The 13421-nt window shown below is 37.0% G+C and overlaps 1 protein-coding gene across 3 annotated transcripts in view; it reads right to left on the reverse strand.

The window, feature by feature from the left end:
- Positions 1–13421, reverse strand: part of Pcca (propionyl-CoA carboxylase subunit alpha) — a 378979-nt gene that overhangs the window by 251364 nt on the left and 114194 nt on the right. For all 3 annotated transcript variants that reach the window (XR_009381162.1, XM_059273166.1, XM_059273165.1), the window contains exon 8: positions 9913–9949. Coding sequence is in view for 2 of the 3 variants with exons in the window: in XM_059273166.1 (XP_059129149.1) it covers positions 9913–9949 (37 nt within the window). In the remaining variant the exon portion in view is untranslated. The remainder of the gene's footprint in view (positions 1–9912; positions 9950–13421) is intronic.

Genomic DNA, 13421 nt, shown 5'->3' on the forward strand with positions numbered 1-13421 from the left:
GAGCAAAGAGAAGTTGTATGCAGAGAAGTAAAGCAAACCCTGTCAGCTGCAGAGCTCATGGACAGAAAAATGGAAGTGTGCCACTTTGAAAAGTACACTAAGGATCGAGCCTTCAAGAGTAATCTGTTCTGTGGGTGTGGGGCACATGCCTATAACCTCAGCAGCAGGGAAGGGAAGCAAAGATTACCCACCATTTAGAGACCAGCCTGGTCAGCAAAGTCAGGGATACACAGATAGACCCTGTCTTAGAAAGCACAAACAAAACCAAAAAGAACAGGCTGCTCAAGGAGATTCCTCCCAAAACCAAAACAGTGAGCCAAATAGACAAAATAGAAATGAAGGAAGCATGAGAAAGCAAGGCACATGACTGGCCCAAACTACCAAATTCAAAGACACAGGAACAGGTACAACACCAAATATAGTTTCAAAAGGTATCTTGCAAAACTGATCAGTGACACAACAGAGGATTAAAAACAAGCAAACGAATTAAATGTGGACCCAGGAAGACAGCAGCACAGAGAAAATGTCACAAAAACAGACAGTGAAATCAGCAATTGTAGTGTTTTGAATGAAAATGGCCCCCACAGGCTCATAGGAAATAGCATTATTTAAAAAGATTAGGAGGTGTGACCTTGTTGAAGGAAGTGTGTCACTGGGGGTGTGCTCTGAGGTTTCAGAAACTCAAACCAGGTCCAGTGACTCTCTCTCTTCCTGCTGCCTGCAGATCCAGATGTAGAACTCTCAGCTCCCTCCCCAACATCATGTCTGCCATTTTTCCTGCTATGATGATAATGGACTAAATCTTCTGAACTGTAAGCCAGCCCCTATTAAATTTTTTTCATTATAAGAGTTGTCATGGTCATGGTGTCTCTTCACAGCAATAAAACCCTAACCAAGACAGAAGTCCTTTTTTTTTTTTTTTTTTTTAAAGTCAGCAACATAGAAGAAAACTTCAACAGGGAAACTAAGATTTTTTTTTATAAAAACAAAACACCAGAAATTATGAAAATTAAAATTTTAATGAAAAATTTTTTTAAAAAGGACAGTGGACAGACACTATTACCAATAAACTAAACTAAGCAGAAGAAAAAAAATATCAGGAATAGAAGGTAAGACTGACAAAATGCTAAATCAATAAGAAAAAATAAATGAATATATCCATTATATCAGAGAACTCATAAGAACAGACCTGAACATCCACACGATGAAAAAAGGGCTGAGATAAATACTAAAAGCATGAAATGACAGCAGAAAAAAATTAGATATTCATCTGGGCATGGTAGAAGACACCCTTTAACTCAGCACTAGAGAGACAGAAGCAGGTAGATCTCTGTGAGTTTAAGGGCAGCCTGGTCTACATGGTGAAATCGAGACCAGCCAGAGCTTATAGTGGGAGCCTATCAACATTCAAATGTAATAGCCATTTAGTACTCCAAATGGACACAACCAAAGAACCTTCCTATAACATATTATACACAATTCCAAAATATAAAACAAAGAAACAATAGTAAAAGCTTTAAAGGGGCAACTTTCAGCTTACCTACAAAAGAAAGAACACAAAATAACACTAGCTCTCTCAGCAGTAACCCTCAATGCCAGAAAAGTACTGGACTATAAATATTAGGCCCTGGAAGTAAAAACCACCAACCAAGATGGCTATTTTAACCCGACAGAGAAACAGCCCATCTCAAGACAAGCATAAGCAGAAGCACTTCAAGACAACCAAGCCAACACTACGGAAGATGCTTAAAACACTACACAAAAAGAAAGAAGAAAAAACCACAAGAGCACGGGACAGAATAAGCTTCTTGAGAGAAATAGCTAAGCAAAGGAGAGCTATAAAGAATCCATTACCCAACCCAGGAAACCAGCAAAACCCTTATACTAAGAGGAGAAAGTAAAGAACAAACTATAACCCACTCAACCAACAAAATCACAGGAATTAGTTAACACCTCTCAATAAAACTTTAAATGGTCTCAGCTCACTATTTAAAAGACACAGGTTGACTGACTAGATAACTTGATCCAGCTTTCTGTTGTTTCCAAGAAACATGTTTTACTGCTAAAGACTCCACCAAAGACTGAGAGTCAAAGGATGGAAAGAATTCTGTGATGCACAGAACACCAAAACAAGGTGGCACAGCTATTCTGATACCTGATAAAGCAGACTTCCAACCAAAATTAGACAGAAATGATAAGGAAGGTCACCACATACTAATAAAGGGAATTAATTAATCAAGACGAGCTACTACTGTAAATGCGTATGCACCAAAGGCGGGCTCCTAATTTCACAAGCAAGCGTTAACAAACATAAAAGTTGGACAGGTACTTTTACAGTTGTAGTGGCTGACTTCAATGCCTTACTCTCATCTCTAGGTCATCAAAATTAAAACTCAACAAAGAAACCTCAGATTTAAACCATACCGTAGATCAAATAAACTAAACAGATGAATACAGAATATTCCATCCAACAGAAACAGGATGCATATTCTTCTCGGCAGTCCATGGAATCTTCTCTAAAATAGACCACATACTCAGCATCCAATCAAGTCTTTGTAAACATAAATAATTCATCACTACTGTCTTATAGGATCAGTGTGATAAAACTAGAAATCAGTAGTAAGAAAATCTATAGAAATCACACAAATAGACTGAGCAACAACCCCTTGAGTCATTGAATAAATTAGGAAAAAACATCCAATGTTTCCAGAATCAAATGAAAATGAAAACACAACTTAGCAGAACCTTTGGGGCACAGCTAAGGAAGTTCCATAAATCTCCTCTGAATTTACAGGTGAGAGTTTACATTAAAATTTTATAAAGCTCTCAACCTAATGACACACCTCAAGGACTAGAAAAACAAGAATCCAAACCTAAAAGCAGTAATAAAAAAGCAAGAAATAATAAAGATCAAGGTTGAAATTAATGGATGAAGACTAAAGAATACATAGATTCAATCTAATAGAGTTGGTATTTGAAAAAATAAATATAATTAACAAATTTATAGCCAAATTAACCAAAAAAAAAAAAAAGAGAAGACCCAAATTAACTAAAAATGAAAAGGGGACTACTATAGATTCCAATAAAACAAAGAACTGGGCTGGGCTTGGTGGCACATGTCTCAACCCCAGCACTCAGGAGGCAAGAGTAGACATCTCTCTGAGTTCAAGGCCAGCCTGGTCTATACTGTGACTCCAGGCCAGCCTACATAGTAAGACACACTCTCTCTCTCTCTCTCTCTCTCTCTCTCTCTCTCTCTCTCTCTCTCTCTCTCACACACACACACACACACACACACATACAACAACAACAACAACAATAACAACAACCCAGGGATCAAGATACAGTATTTTAAAAATCAATATTCAAAAAGCCTGGGAAATGTGAAAGAAATAAATTCCAAACACATATGACTTAATAATATGATTAATAATGATATGATTAATAATGATATGATTAATTAATGATTAATTAATAATGGTATGATTAATAATATAATTAATAATGATATGGTTAATAATAATATAGTTATAAATATGTGAAGGTAGTATATTAAATATGATTTTAATACTAAATGTAATATTTATCTATTTATTAACAATAAGTATTAATTATAATATTTTAAGTGTGTCTAGTTTAAATAAGAATTAATCAATACTGTGCATGTAAAGATATAATCAAAACATGTTATAAAGTACAATAAACCAATATAGAACACTGGTAATTTGGCATAGAAAACTGAGTAGACATTATGGAAAAGTGACTTAGTTGGCCTATCTTTCACTGCTTGGGCAAATAAAAGCTGGTAGATCTAATTCGGCTACAGGAACCAGAAATCAGCGCACTGGGGTGTATAGATTAGAGCAGACATTCACCAGCTGGAAGTTTCCAAACACAAACCAGTACGATTCCACACTACCTGAATGTTATACAGTCTGTTTGCAACAGTGTAACAAAAAGAGGAAAAGGAATAGAGAGGCATGCAAGAACAAACAATGAAAAGAAAGAAAAGGAAAGACTGAAACAAAAGAGACAAAGCAAACGCAATGCTAAAACAAACAGAACTTAAGCAGTTACACTAATGTGTATGTTGGAAAGCACAGAAAAGTATCAGTGACCCAGATGACCGTAAAAAAGAAAAAAAAAATCAGAACCCACTCTTCCATCTCACAGGAGTATCATTCTAAACTCACACAGCTGCATTACTTCAATAGAAAAGTAGAAACATCTCTGGGTGTGCGTGTGTGCGTGCGTTATATGTGCACTAGAAACTGCATCAAGAGCCTTGTACTAGCTACAGGACTGTCCCTCAGAGCTTATCCCCAGCACCAAATATCTGATTCCTTAATGGATTTCACAAAGAACATTTTAACATCATATCTTACAATATAATTTTTCCTTAAGCATTTTAATTAAATCTTAGATCATAAATATATCTTTCATTGAAGATCAAATTACCAAATAAATTATCCAGATGCAAGATCTGGAAGAAAGCATAAATTATCTTTTTCCAGAGATTTCTTTAGTATAACATAAATGTGAGAAAAAATACTAAACAGCATGAAATAAAAAAAATAAAGGCTTTCATGATTAGCTAAATATTTTTCTCTTGAACATTGATAATTAGTTCTTCTGTATGAACAATTTGAACTACTTTTTAAAAAGCCATAGCACACTAAAAGGAAGGTGGAAGAGGAGTGAAGGAAGAATGGCCAGGGCATACAAAGAGACGGAGTGCAGCCCTATGTGCCACTCAGAAACACAGGCAGGAGCTCCAAAGACCAACACGAAACAGAGTCACCAAACACGAGTTTCAGAGCTTATCAGATAGGCAGTGAGGCTCAGTAAAATATGCCCTATGCTTGCATCTTACTATAAACTTCTGTTTACCTTCCCTAATGACCACGAGGGCACCCTGATAGAACTGATGATCAGTACCATTAACAGGTACTTGAAAACCACTCGTTTTATGAACAAACACTCTGAAGCACTAGAAAACTAACTAACAACCAACTCTATTAAAATAGTGACTCCATGAAGACAAAATAGCCACTTATAAAGATAAATAGAACTTACTTCCTAGACCAACAAGATGGCTCAGCAGGTAAAGTTGCTTGCCTCCAAGCCTGATAAGCCAGGTTCAATCCTTGTACCCCACATGGTGGAAGGAAAGAACAACTCCTTCAAGTTGTCCTTTGCGATTCACACATGCATAAACATAAGCACACATACACAATCAACCAAAATGTAATTTAGAATTTTTTTAAAGAATATACTTCCTGCAGAAAATTCCACACTATGCTAAGCAAAGGACAATGCATGAGATAAACCTAGAAGCATTGCAAAGTAAGGACAACACTGTGTGAGTCAGGCTCCAATTTGCTATTTTTTTACTATGAATAAGATTTTCACTCTTTTTAATAGGTACTTAAGAGTTAGAAGTGATTATCTCCAGGGTTTTAGTGGGAGTCAGACTGACATAGAAGGAGCAATGAAAGAATGCTGTAGGTTTTGAACTCTTGCTTTGGAGTTACAGAGATGCACACATATATCAAAGTCAGCAATACATACAAAATGTGTTCACATTATTATCTGCAAAAATAAAATGCTACACAAATACTGAATTCAGTGAATGACTTATATCTTGGACTAGTTAGTGAGACATGTAACAGCATATGAAATTTACTTTAACAATAAAAATAAGATACGGGCAGGTGAGCTGGCATATTTGTAGGTAATAATGCTTGTCCTCCAAGCTTGATGACCTAAGTTCAAACACTAGTACCTACAGTGGATGGAAAAAACTGACTCCCCAAAATTACCTTCTAATCCCTCCCTATATATGAATGTGTGTGGACACACACACACAATATTTTTTAAGTAAGTGGATTAGCATATGACAAGTAAGAAAACCTAGCCAAATATTTATAGTGGATCTTGATGTTGAGTATATACTATGTACTGCAAAATTCTTTCAAAAGTGCTGAATGATTGGAATGTTTCACAATACGGAGCTGGGGAAAGTTAAGAATACAGTCTATAACTGGTGTGAGTACTATTCAGAAATGTGGTTTGCAGCAGAAGACAGAGTGACTGAGTGCCAACACTGGGGCAAATCCCAGGGAGGATGTGATATTTAAACCAAGATACGATAGATTCTGAGGAGTTAGTTACCCAGGCCAGGATATGAGGATGTCCTCCAGACTCTCTGTCTCTTCCTCTGAGGCCCTGAAAGTTAGGGCAGTCAAGAAAGCCAATGTGATGGGGGTGTGGTGGTGGTGGTGGTGGTGGTGGTGGTGGTGGTGGTGGTGGTGGTGGTGGTGGTGGTGGTGAAGCCACAGCATGTGGGGCGGGGGGGGGGGGGGTGAAGCTCACTGACCGCTGCTGTGGCCCCTGACTGGAGCTAAAGACAACTAGAGATCAACAGCTCCCTATCTCTAAACCCTGAGGTCACGGGGAGGGAGGGGAAGGATGACAGACAACAGGACAACAAGGGATGCAAACAAATCCATAGAAGTAATGTATGAAGACTGAACTGTCTCTCACCCTGTCAATAATCAGAGGCTGTCTCATTCTTTAATTCCACATATAATAGGTTTAAGTACCTGTAGTATTTCACACAACTGTAGTCAATGAAATTTTAGTGCTAATTCCCAAATTACAATAAATTAGCCAAACTATAATGAAAAACAAGGTCTTTGAACCAAAGAAATTTAACTTTAAACCAAAGGATGCTGAAATTGAGCAAATGACTAATCTATTCCTTAGTTTTCTATAAATGTAAGTAAAAATAATTAAGTCTAAGAATTGGCATTACAAATAACATTTCTAACAAAGTATAATATATACATATGAAAAAAGAGATAACTTATCTCTAAAAATTATAAAATCTGAGTTGCAATTATAAGAAAACTTCAATAATAAAAAAGAAATAGCATTTCCAAAGTAGATGGCACGTGGAAAAACATATTTCAAAACTGAAGCTACAGTTATGTAAAATTAATAATAATAATAAAAATAATACAGTGTCCAACAATTACTTTCCAGCTCTGGCAGCATATAGATGCTTCCAGAAAAGAATACAAACTTGAGAGAGCGAGAGCACATAAAACTTTTATTTTCACCACATAGCACAAAAAGAGGTAAAAGACAACAATCTATGAACAGGGTAGAGAGTGCACAGCTCAGTGGCAGGGTGTAGGCCTTGCAATGTAAGGCCCAGGCCTTGCTTCCCCAGCAACACAGAAGAGAAAGAAAACAGAAACTTTGGACATGAATCACACAAGAAAAGTTAGAAACTGGCAAAAAACAAAAAACAACAACAAAACAGGCTCAAATATATGTTTATAACTCTGTTGCTTAATATACATATACATATATCTATTTCCCCCCATAGACTCAATCTTAAATGAACTTACAATGGCCATCCAAAACATAATATAAGTGTGATATACCTCAACAATATAGTGGAAAAAACCTGATACATCACCAAATGGTGCACCCATATGTACACACACACACACACACACACACACACACACACACACCCCTGAATACTGAGTAACTGATTCTGGAAGGCAATTGAAGGAAAAGGTTTCACTGGAGATCTCTGTGTGATTTGGAAGGGTTCTCTGGTAAATTCCTAAAGCCTTGCAAAGCTGATAACCCAACTTCTTTACTGTGTTTCATTTCACTACAAGCTTCTATTTAATAGCCATGATTGCAAACATGTACTTCACAAATGAGAGAGAACAAAGGAAGAATTAGAAGAAACATAGGGAAGAGGAAGAAATCATCAAGGACCCACCCAAGACTGAAGGAAAGAGATTTGGATGAAATTCAGAGGACCTCAGTAAGAGAGGACACTGAAGACCAGCTTCCACATACTGAGGAGCTGAGTGACTATGGTTAAGTGGTTTGCTGAGAAGCCACAGGTTGTAAAGGCTAAGCGTCCATGCCACTGTGTCACCAAAGGAAGTGCTCTTGAGTGGAGGATGTACAATTTATAGCATGGCACAGGCATGTAATTCTAGACTGATTATCCTCTAAGCTCCTCTTGTTTTCCAAAATCCCTCTAAATATTGCAATAATAATATTACATATCTGCTGTGGGATGTTCTGTATGGCAAATGTGTTGCTAATTAGTCAATAAATAAAACACTGATTGGCCATTGGCTAGGCAGGAAGTGTAGGCAGGACAAGGAGGAGAATAAAGCTGGGAAGTAGAAGGCTGAGGCAGAGAGACACTGCCAGCCGCCACGATGACAAACAGCATATGAAGACGTCGGTAAGCCACAAGCCATGTGGCAAGGTATAGATTTATAGAAATGGATTAATTTAAGCTGTAAGAACAGTTAACAAGAAGCCTGCCATGGCCATACAGTTTGTAACCAATATAAGTCTCTGTGTTTACTTGGTCGGGTCTGAGCGGCTGTGGGACTGGCAGGTGAGAGAGATTTGCCCTGACTGTGGGCCAGGCAGGAAAACTCTAGCAACACATATCTATTACAAAATAATATTATCATAGATGGTTGGATAGGTAGTAATATCTAAACTATAACTAAAAAGCCATTTCGAGTTTGAAAGTATATAAATAAAACTAAGCTACTTTAGGAAAGTCTCAGAAGCCAGTCGAGTGTTTTTTGGGGAATGGGGGATACTAATGATTTAACACACAGATAACAGCATTATGTAACCTACCAAGTCTTACTGTGAAATTAGTACTGAAAAGCTTCTGAACATGTTGGCAACTTTGAAGAAGCAATCAATAAGAGATGTTGTCAACAGATAAAATATTATCTTATATATATGGGTCTTAAATCCCAGGCAGTTTTCCAAAACAAATAAACAACAAAGAACACTTAACAATGAGAAAAACCAAAATAATTTAGCTATAATCAACAGAAATGAGACACAATAAGCCAAAAACCCTTTCCAATCACAGAAGAAGTCTACATGTAGGCAACTAGAAGCTCAGGAAGAACACTAGACTCAAGAACTCTATGCTAGTTTGTCCTATTTGCAAGAATATATTAATGCCATGATCACTTTGGACCAATGTTTCTACATATCATGCCTATATAAACTTTGCCAAATCAAATGCTCTTCCATCACAGGCAAAAATTCTAAGTAACAAACCACAGTGAGAAGACAGGGCTACAAAAATATTAGTATGTGGAATGCAGAAACACAGCAATGTCAAGATGCTGTATTAGTAGGTCTTCGAGTACTGCCAGTGTCTGGTGCCCCTTGCCTATCTACAGCTTTCCATCAGATATATACAAGTACTGATCTGACTCAAAATTATCATTTTCAGAGCTTTGTTTTCCTTTCTCAGTTGTCCCATTAGCAAACACTGCAAATACAATTGTGTTCATGAGCACAAGGAATATACTTAAAATTTAATATATAACAGCCTTAAAATGTTCTCTTCAGTCCAGTTTAGGATGTCCAGTTCTCGCCTCTCACTTTCTATTGTATCTTTCCTAGTAAGGTTATTAAGTTGATATTTAACATTTCAGAAAAGGGTAAAAACTTGAACAAGCCTATCAAGTACATTTTAATTTGAATCATGTGTGTTATGTCTTGCACATTGAAACAGACAACACTCAAATGCTCACATACAAATACACATTGTGCCCAATCTTCAGGACTCTTCAGACAATTACTTGTTTTAGTTAGTGATTACATCTTGTGAAAGAGCTAGAACTAAGATCAAACGATTGCAAATCCTACTTTAATAATAGAATATGGTAATTCAACTGATAAATTCTTCCAGAACCACAAGTAATCTAAAACTGAAAACTATTAAATTATTATTATTTGCTCTATGGGAATTACTTATTACATGTTTGCTCAACCATATCTGCTGAAAGACACAGAAACACTACCAAAGTTAATTTAAGGACTTACCAATTTCCCTTGCAATTCTGACAGCTTCATCTGCATCCTGTAAAGGCAGGAAATGAGACTCAACATTAATCCCATGAGGCATTGCACAATGTCTTTAGGGCAGTCGTATATTGCACTACTGTCTCCTCTGATTCATTTAATGTTCAATTTTACAACCTTCTAACCCTTTTCATTCAGAGAAATGTAAAATTAATACCATAAGTAGAATGTAAATTCTCCCTCGTCGTTATTATATTAAGAAACTCAAAGCGGTTTGAAATGAGCTGGCAGGAAACATGACCAGAATTGCCAATGATTCGGTGCAGTTGCTGGAATTTAATGGCAGAATTTAGATTTTTACAATCAATACTCCGTCGTAAATCAGATCATTAAAGCTTGTCTGCAGCCTGCTTGTCTATTTACATACCCTGTTTTCCTAGATTCTGTCAGCAGGGGGAGTTGACTGTCTATTGTTTGGGAGGAGCTCCATCGATTTTCTAGAAGTAAGTAAATTTCCAGTACCCGCAGGAATTACCAATTGTTTCTAAAAAGACAAAACCTCTGTGATTTCCATTATCCTTTCTTTTTTTTTACCCTTTTCCTCAGGCACATATTTTATCTTGCAGTTGTAGATAGGTACATAAATTAAAACCTTAAATTCAATGAACAAACTGTACAGTGAAGGGGTATGAAAGAGCAAGCTAAGGACTCCTTTCTGAAGTCCAGGGCCAGTGTTTATTGACTCACTTGTCACCAATGATACTTGAAATCCTTAGCATCTAAAAATTGGCCCAGCCTAAGCCGTTCATCTACCATGAACCTGACATGTGCTGTACAACTCCATGGATACAGTTGTCTTGTAATGATAAAGAGAATTCTGAACTTCAAGCCACTTTCTCAATTCAATCACTTTTTTTGTAATCCAGTAACACAATATGGGCTATCAGCCATGTTCTAAAACCGCCAGTTGATAAGTATGCAGAAATTCTTACACAGCTTCAAAACATTAAGTGAAGGCTGGCATTTTTTTTTTTTTTTTTTTTTTAGGCTTTTAAATTACTACATTTAAAATGAAGAGCAATCATGACAGAATCCTCCCCAAGCTGGGACCAGGGAAATAACTGGTTCATTTATGTCCAGTTTAAAAGAAAAAGAAAAAGAAAAGAAATTTTTCCTTAAAAGTCTTCAGTACCCAACAACATCCCTGAATAAGGAGGCTGGCAGGGGAAGTTGTCAGAAAAATTTAATTTCCTTTCATTAGCCAGTCTGCTCCACAAATAGGTGCTTGTTAAGTTCAAAGCAACCCTGAAAACGACATCAGTTTTAAGTCTTTTTTACTCCAAGAGTCACATCTGCTAATGAGATTTTCCAAATAACAATTGTTTTCAAGTCAGAGATAAATCTCTACCTCACCCCCACCCCTAACTTACCCCCCCCAAAAAAAAATCAGGGTTTACTGCCTTCCTACACCTTGCTGTTTACACCAACCCTACATTCTCTAAATTTTTGCTTAGGAGGATAAAAATCCACGAAAGGGTCATTTAAGAATGTTCATGGTTTCCACACACTGAGTTGGGAGGCTCTTTGTTCCAGCCAGTGACAGTTATTGGAGAATACTTGCCTTTAACAGCCTCTAGTCAGGAAGTGTTAAACCTGCCAAATGCGAACAATTAGTGCCTCTTGAACAAAATACAGGAAGAGTGAGGGCTGATGAGGACGGGATTATAATCAGCTACAAGGAAACTTTTAACATTTCAGTCAATGTGGAATAGTGTATTTGCCAAAGATAGTCTCCAAGAAATTAAACTGCAAGCTAAAAAGCTTGGGATCCAAGGAAAGCCAACAGGCAAGGTTAAAGCATAGTACCCAGAATCTATTTCTCCTATTTTGTCATGTATTTATATATGTACATGATTCACATGTGTGTTATGTTTTACATGTAAAGTGAAACTTCCTAAAATCCCTTATATGGTACAAAACAATCTTAACTTTTCTCTAAGGTATATGTTCAAGTTTTCCTATGAAAATCACTTTCTGCAACATGAACTTTCAGATAAAATCAAATTGCCTTAAAAATTCAATTTTCATTTGTCATTCATTAAGCCAAAAAAATCATTGAAGATCTATTATGTACTAGACATTATAAAACATTACCATTGTTTTCAAAAATACTAAATGTAACTCAGTACATTTAGTTATATTATGGGCTACACAAAGTTAAATTGGAAAAGATAAAACTCTAAATCTTAAGTCGATGGCACTAACATATGACACCACAGAACTTCCTTACAGGGTTATGGATAGAATAAAGCATTTAATAAAACTTTGACAGACTTGTCAATCAGTCAGAAAAAAACAGATGATTAACTTCAGAAAAAACAAATCTAAAGGGATACATAAAACACACCCACCTCAGCCATCACTCCAGCAGTGGAAATTACACAGGGTATCCCACTGTGGATCCAGCAGACTGAAGGGTGACCACAGATACAAGTTTAAGCAGCACTTCACACTGCAATGTCAAAGCAAGCACATAACCTCTGTGCAAACAGTTGATGGCATTTATCAAGCTTTGAGAGCCTGTCTCTCTTTATCCACAGATTTTATTTGTGGAAAGTTATCCTATGGATGCCTCCTTCGCATGCATGAACAAAAACTTACAAAGAATTGATTATTTTCACTTGTGATATTTTGAGAGGTAAAACATCTGGAAAACAATTTAATGATCCTTCAACAAAGGACTAATACCTACACAGTACAGTGGTTGACATGGCATACCAAACAGCCATTTAAAAGAATTATGATCCATGTGTTTTCGACACAAATCCAATAAACACTTCCTAGCAGCAGTATATGCAATCTGCTTTCTGCCCTTCTAGAGTCCTAGTCCACAAAGAGAACCAAGAAGTCAAGCAGACAAGCAAGTCAACTGAGAACTGACAGGAACATTTCATGGAAACAGGCAGAGTAAGAGGAAAAACTTGTTTTAGATTATCCAAAAAGGAGCCTCCTAACAGAGAACCATCATACAATGGAATCGTAACTAAAAAGAAGCTTACTGCGTTCTAGAAACAGAAGGGCCCAGGAGGGAGAAGACCAGCTAGGGTGGAAAGCAAGGCCATTGCTGGGCTGGACCTTCTGTGACACAGCCTAGAAATTCGGTGGCTTTGGTACTATGAAGGAAGATAGTGAACTGGGCTGGGCTTTCAGAGGACAATTCTTAAACCCAAAGATATGCAGGACAGACATAGTATATCGAGCAGCAGCACATTCCATATGGCCTGCCAGTTTCTGAAGGTAAGGAGAGTGCCTGTGCAGACAGTTTAAAAGCTCAGCAGCCCTGTCACAAGCTGGGGGGATGGGGACTGCCACTTAACACTTTATGTTCTGAGGAACATGGCTAAGATTTACCATAGGATTATGATTCCGTTCCTCATAACACTTTCATGGTTTAAAACCAAAATCTGCCATGCTTAAAAGTTTTTTTAATTATGCAACAATTGTCAAGGCATTAAATGTTATCAAAACAA

The sequence above is a fragment of the Peromyscus eremicus genome, chromosome 9, assembly GCF_949786415.1.
Source record: "Peromyscus eremicus chromosome 9, PerEre_H2_v1, whole genome shotgun sequence".
Taxonomy (NCBI): Eukaryota; Metazoa; Chordata; class Mammalia; order Rodentia; family Cricetidae; genus Peromyscus; species Peromyscus eremicus.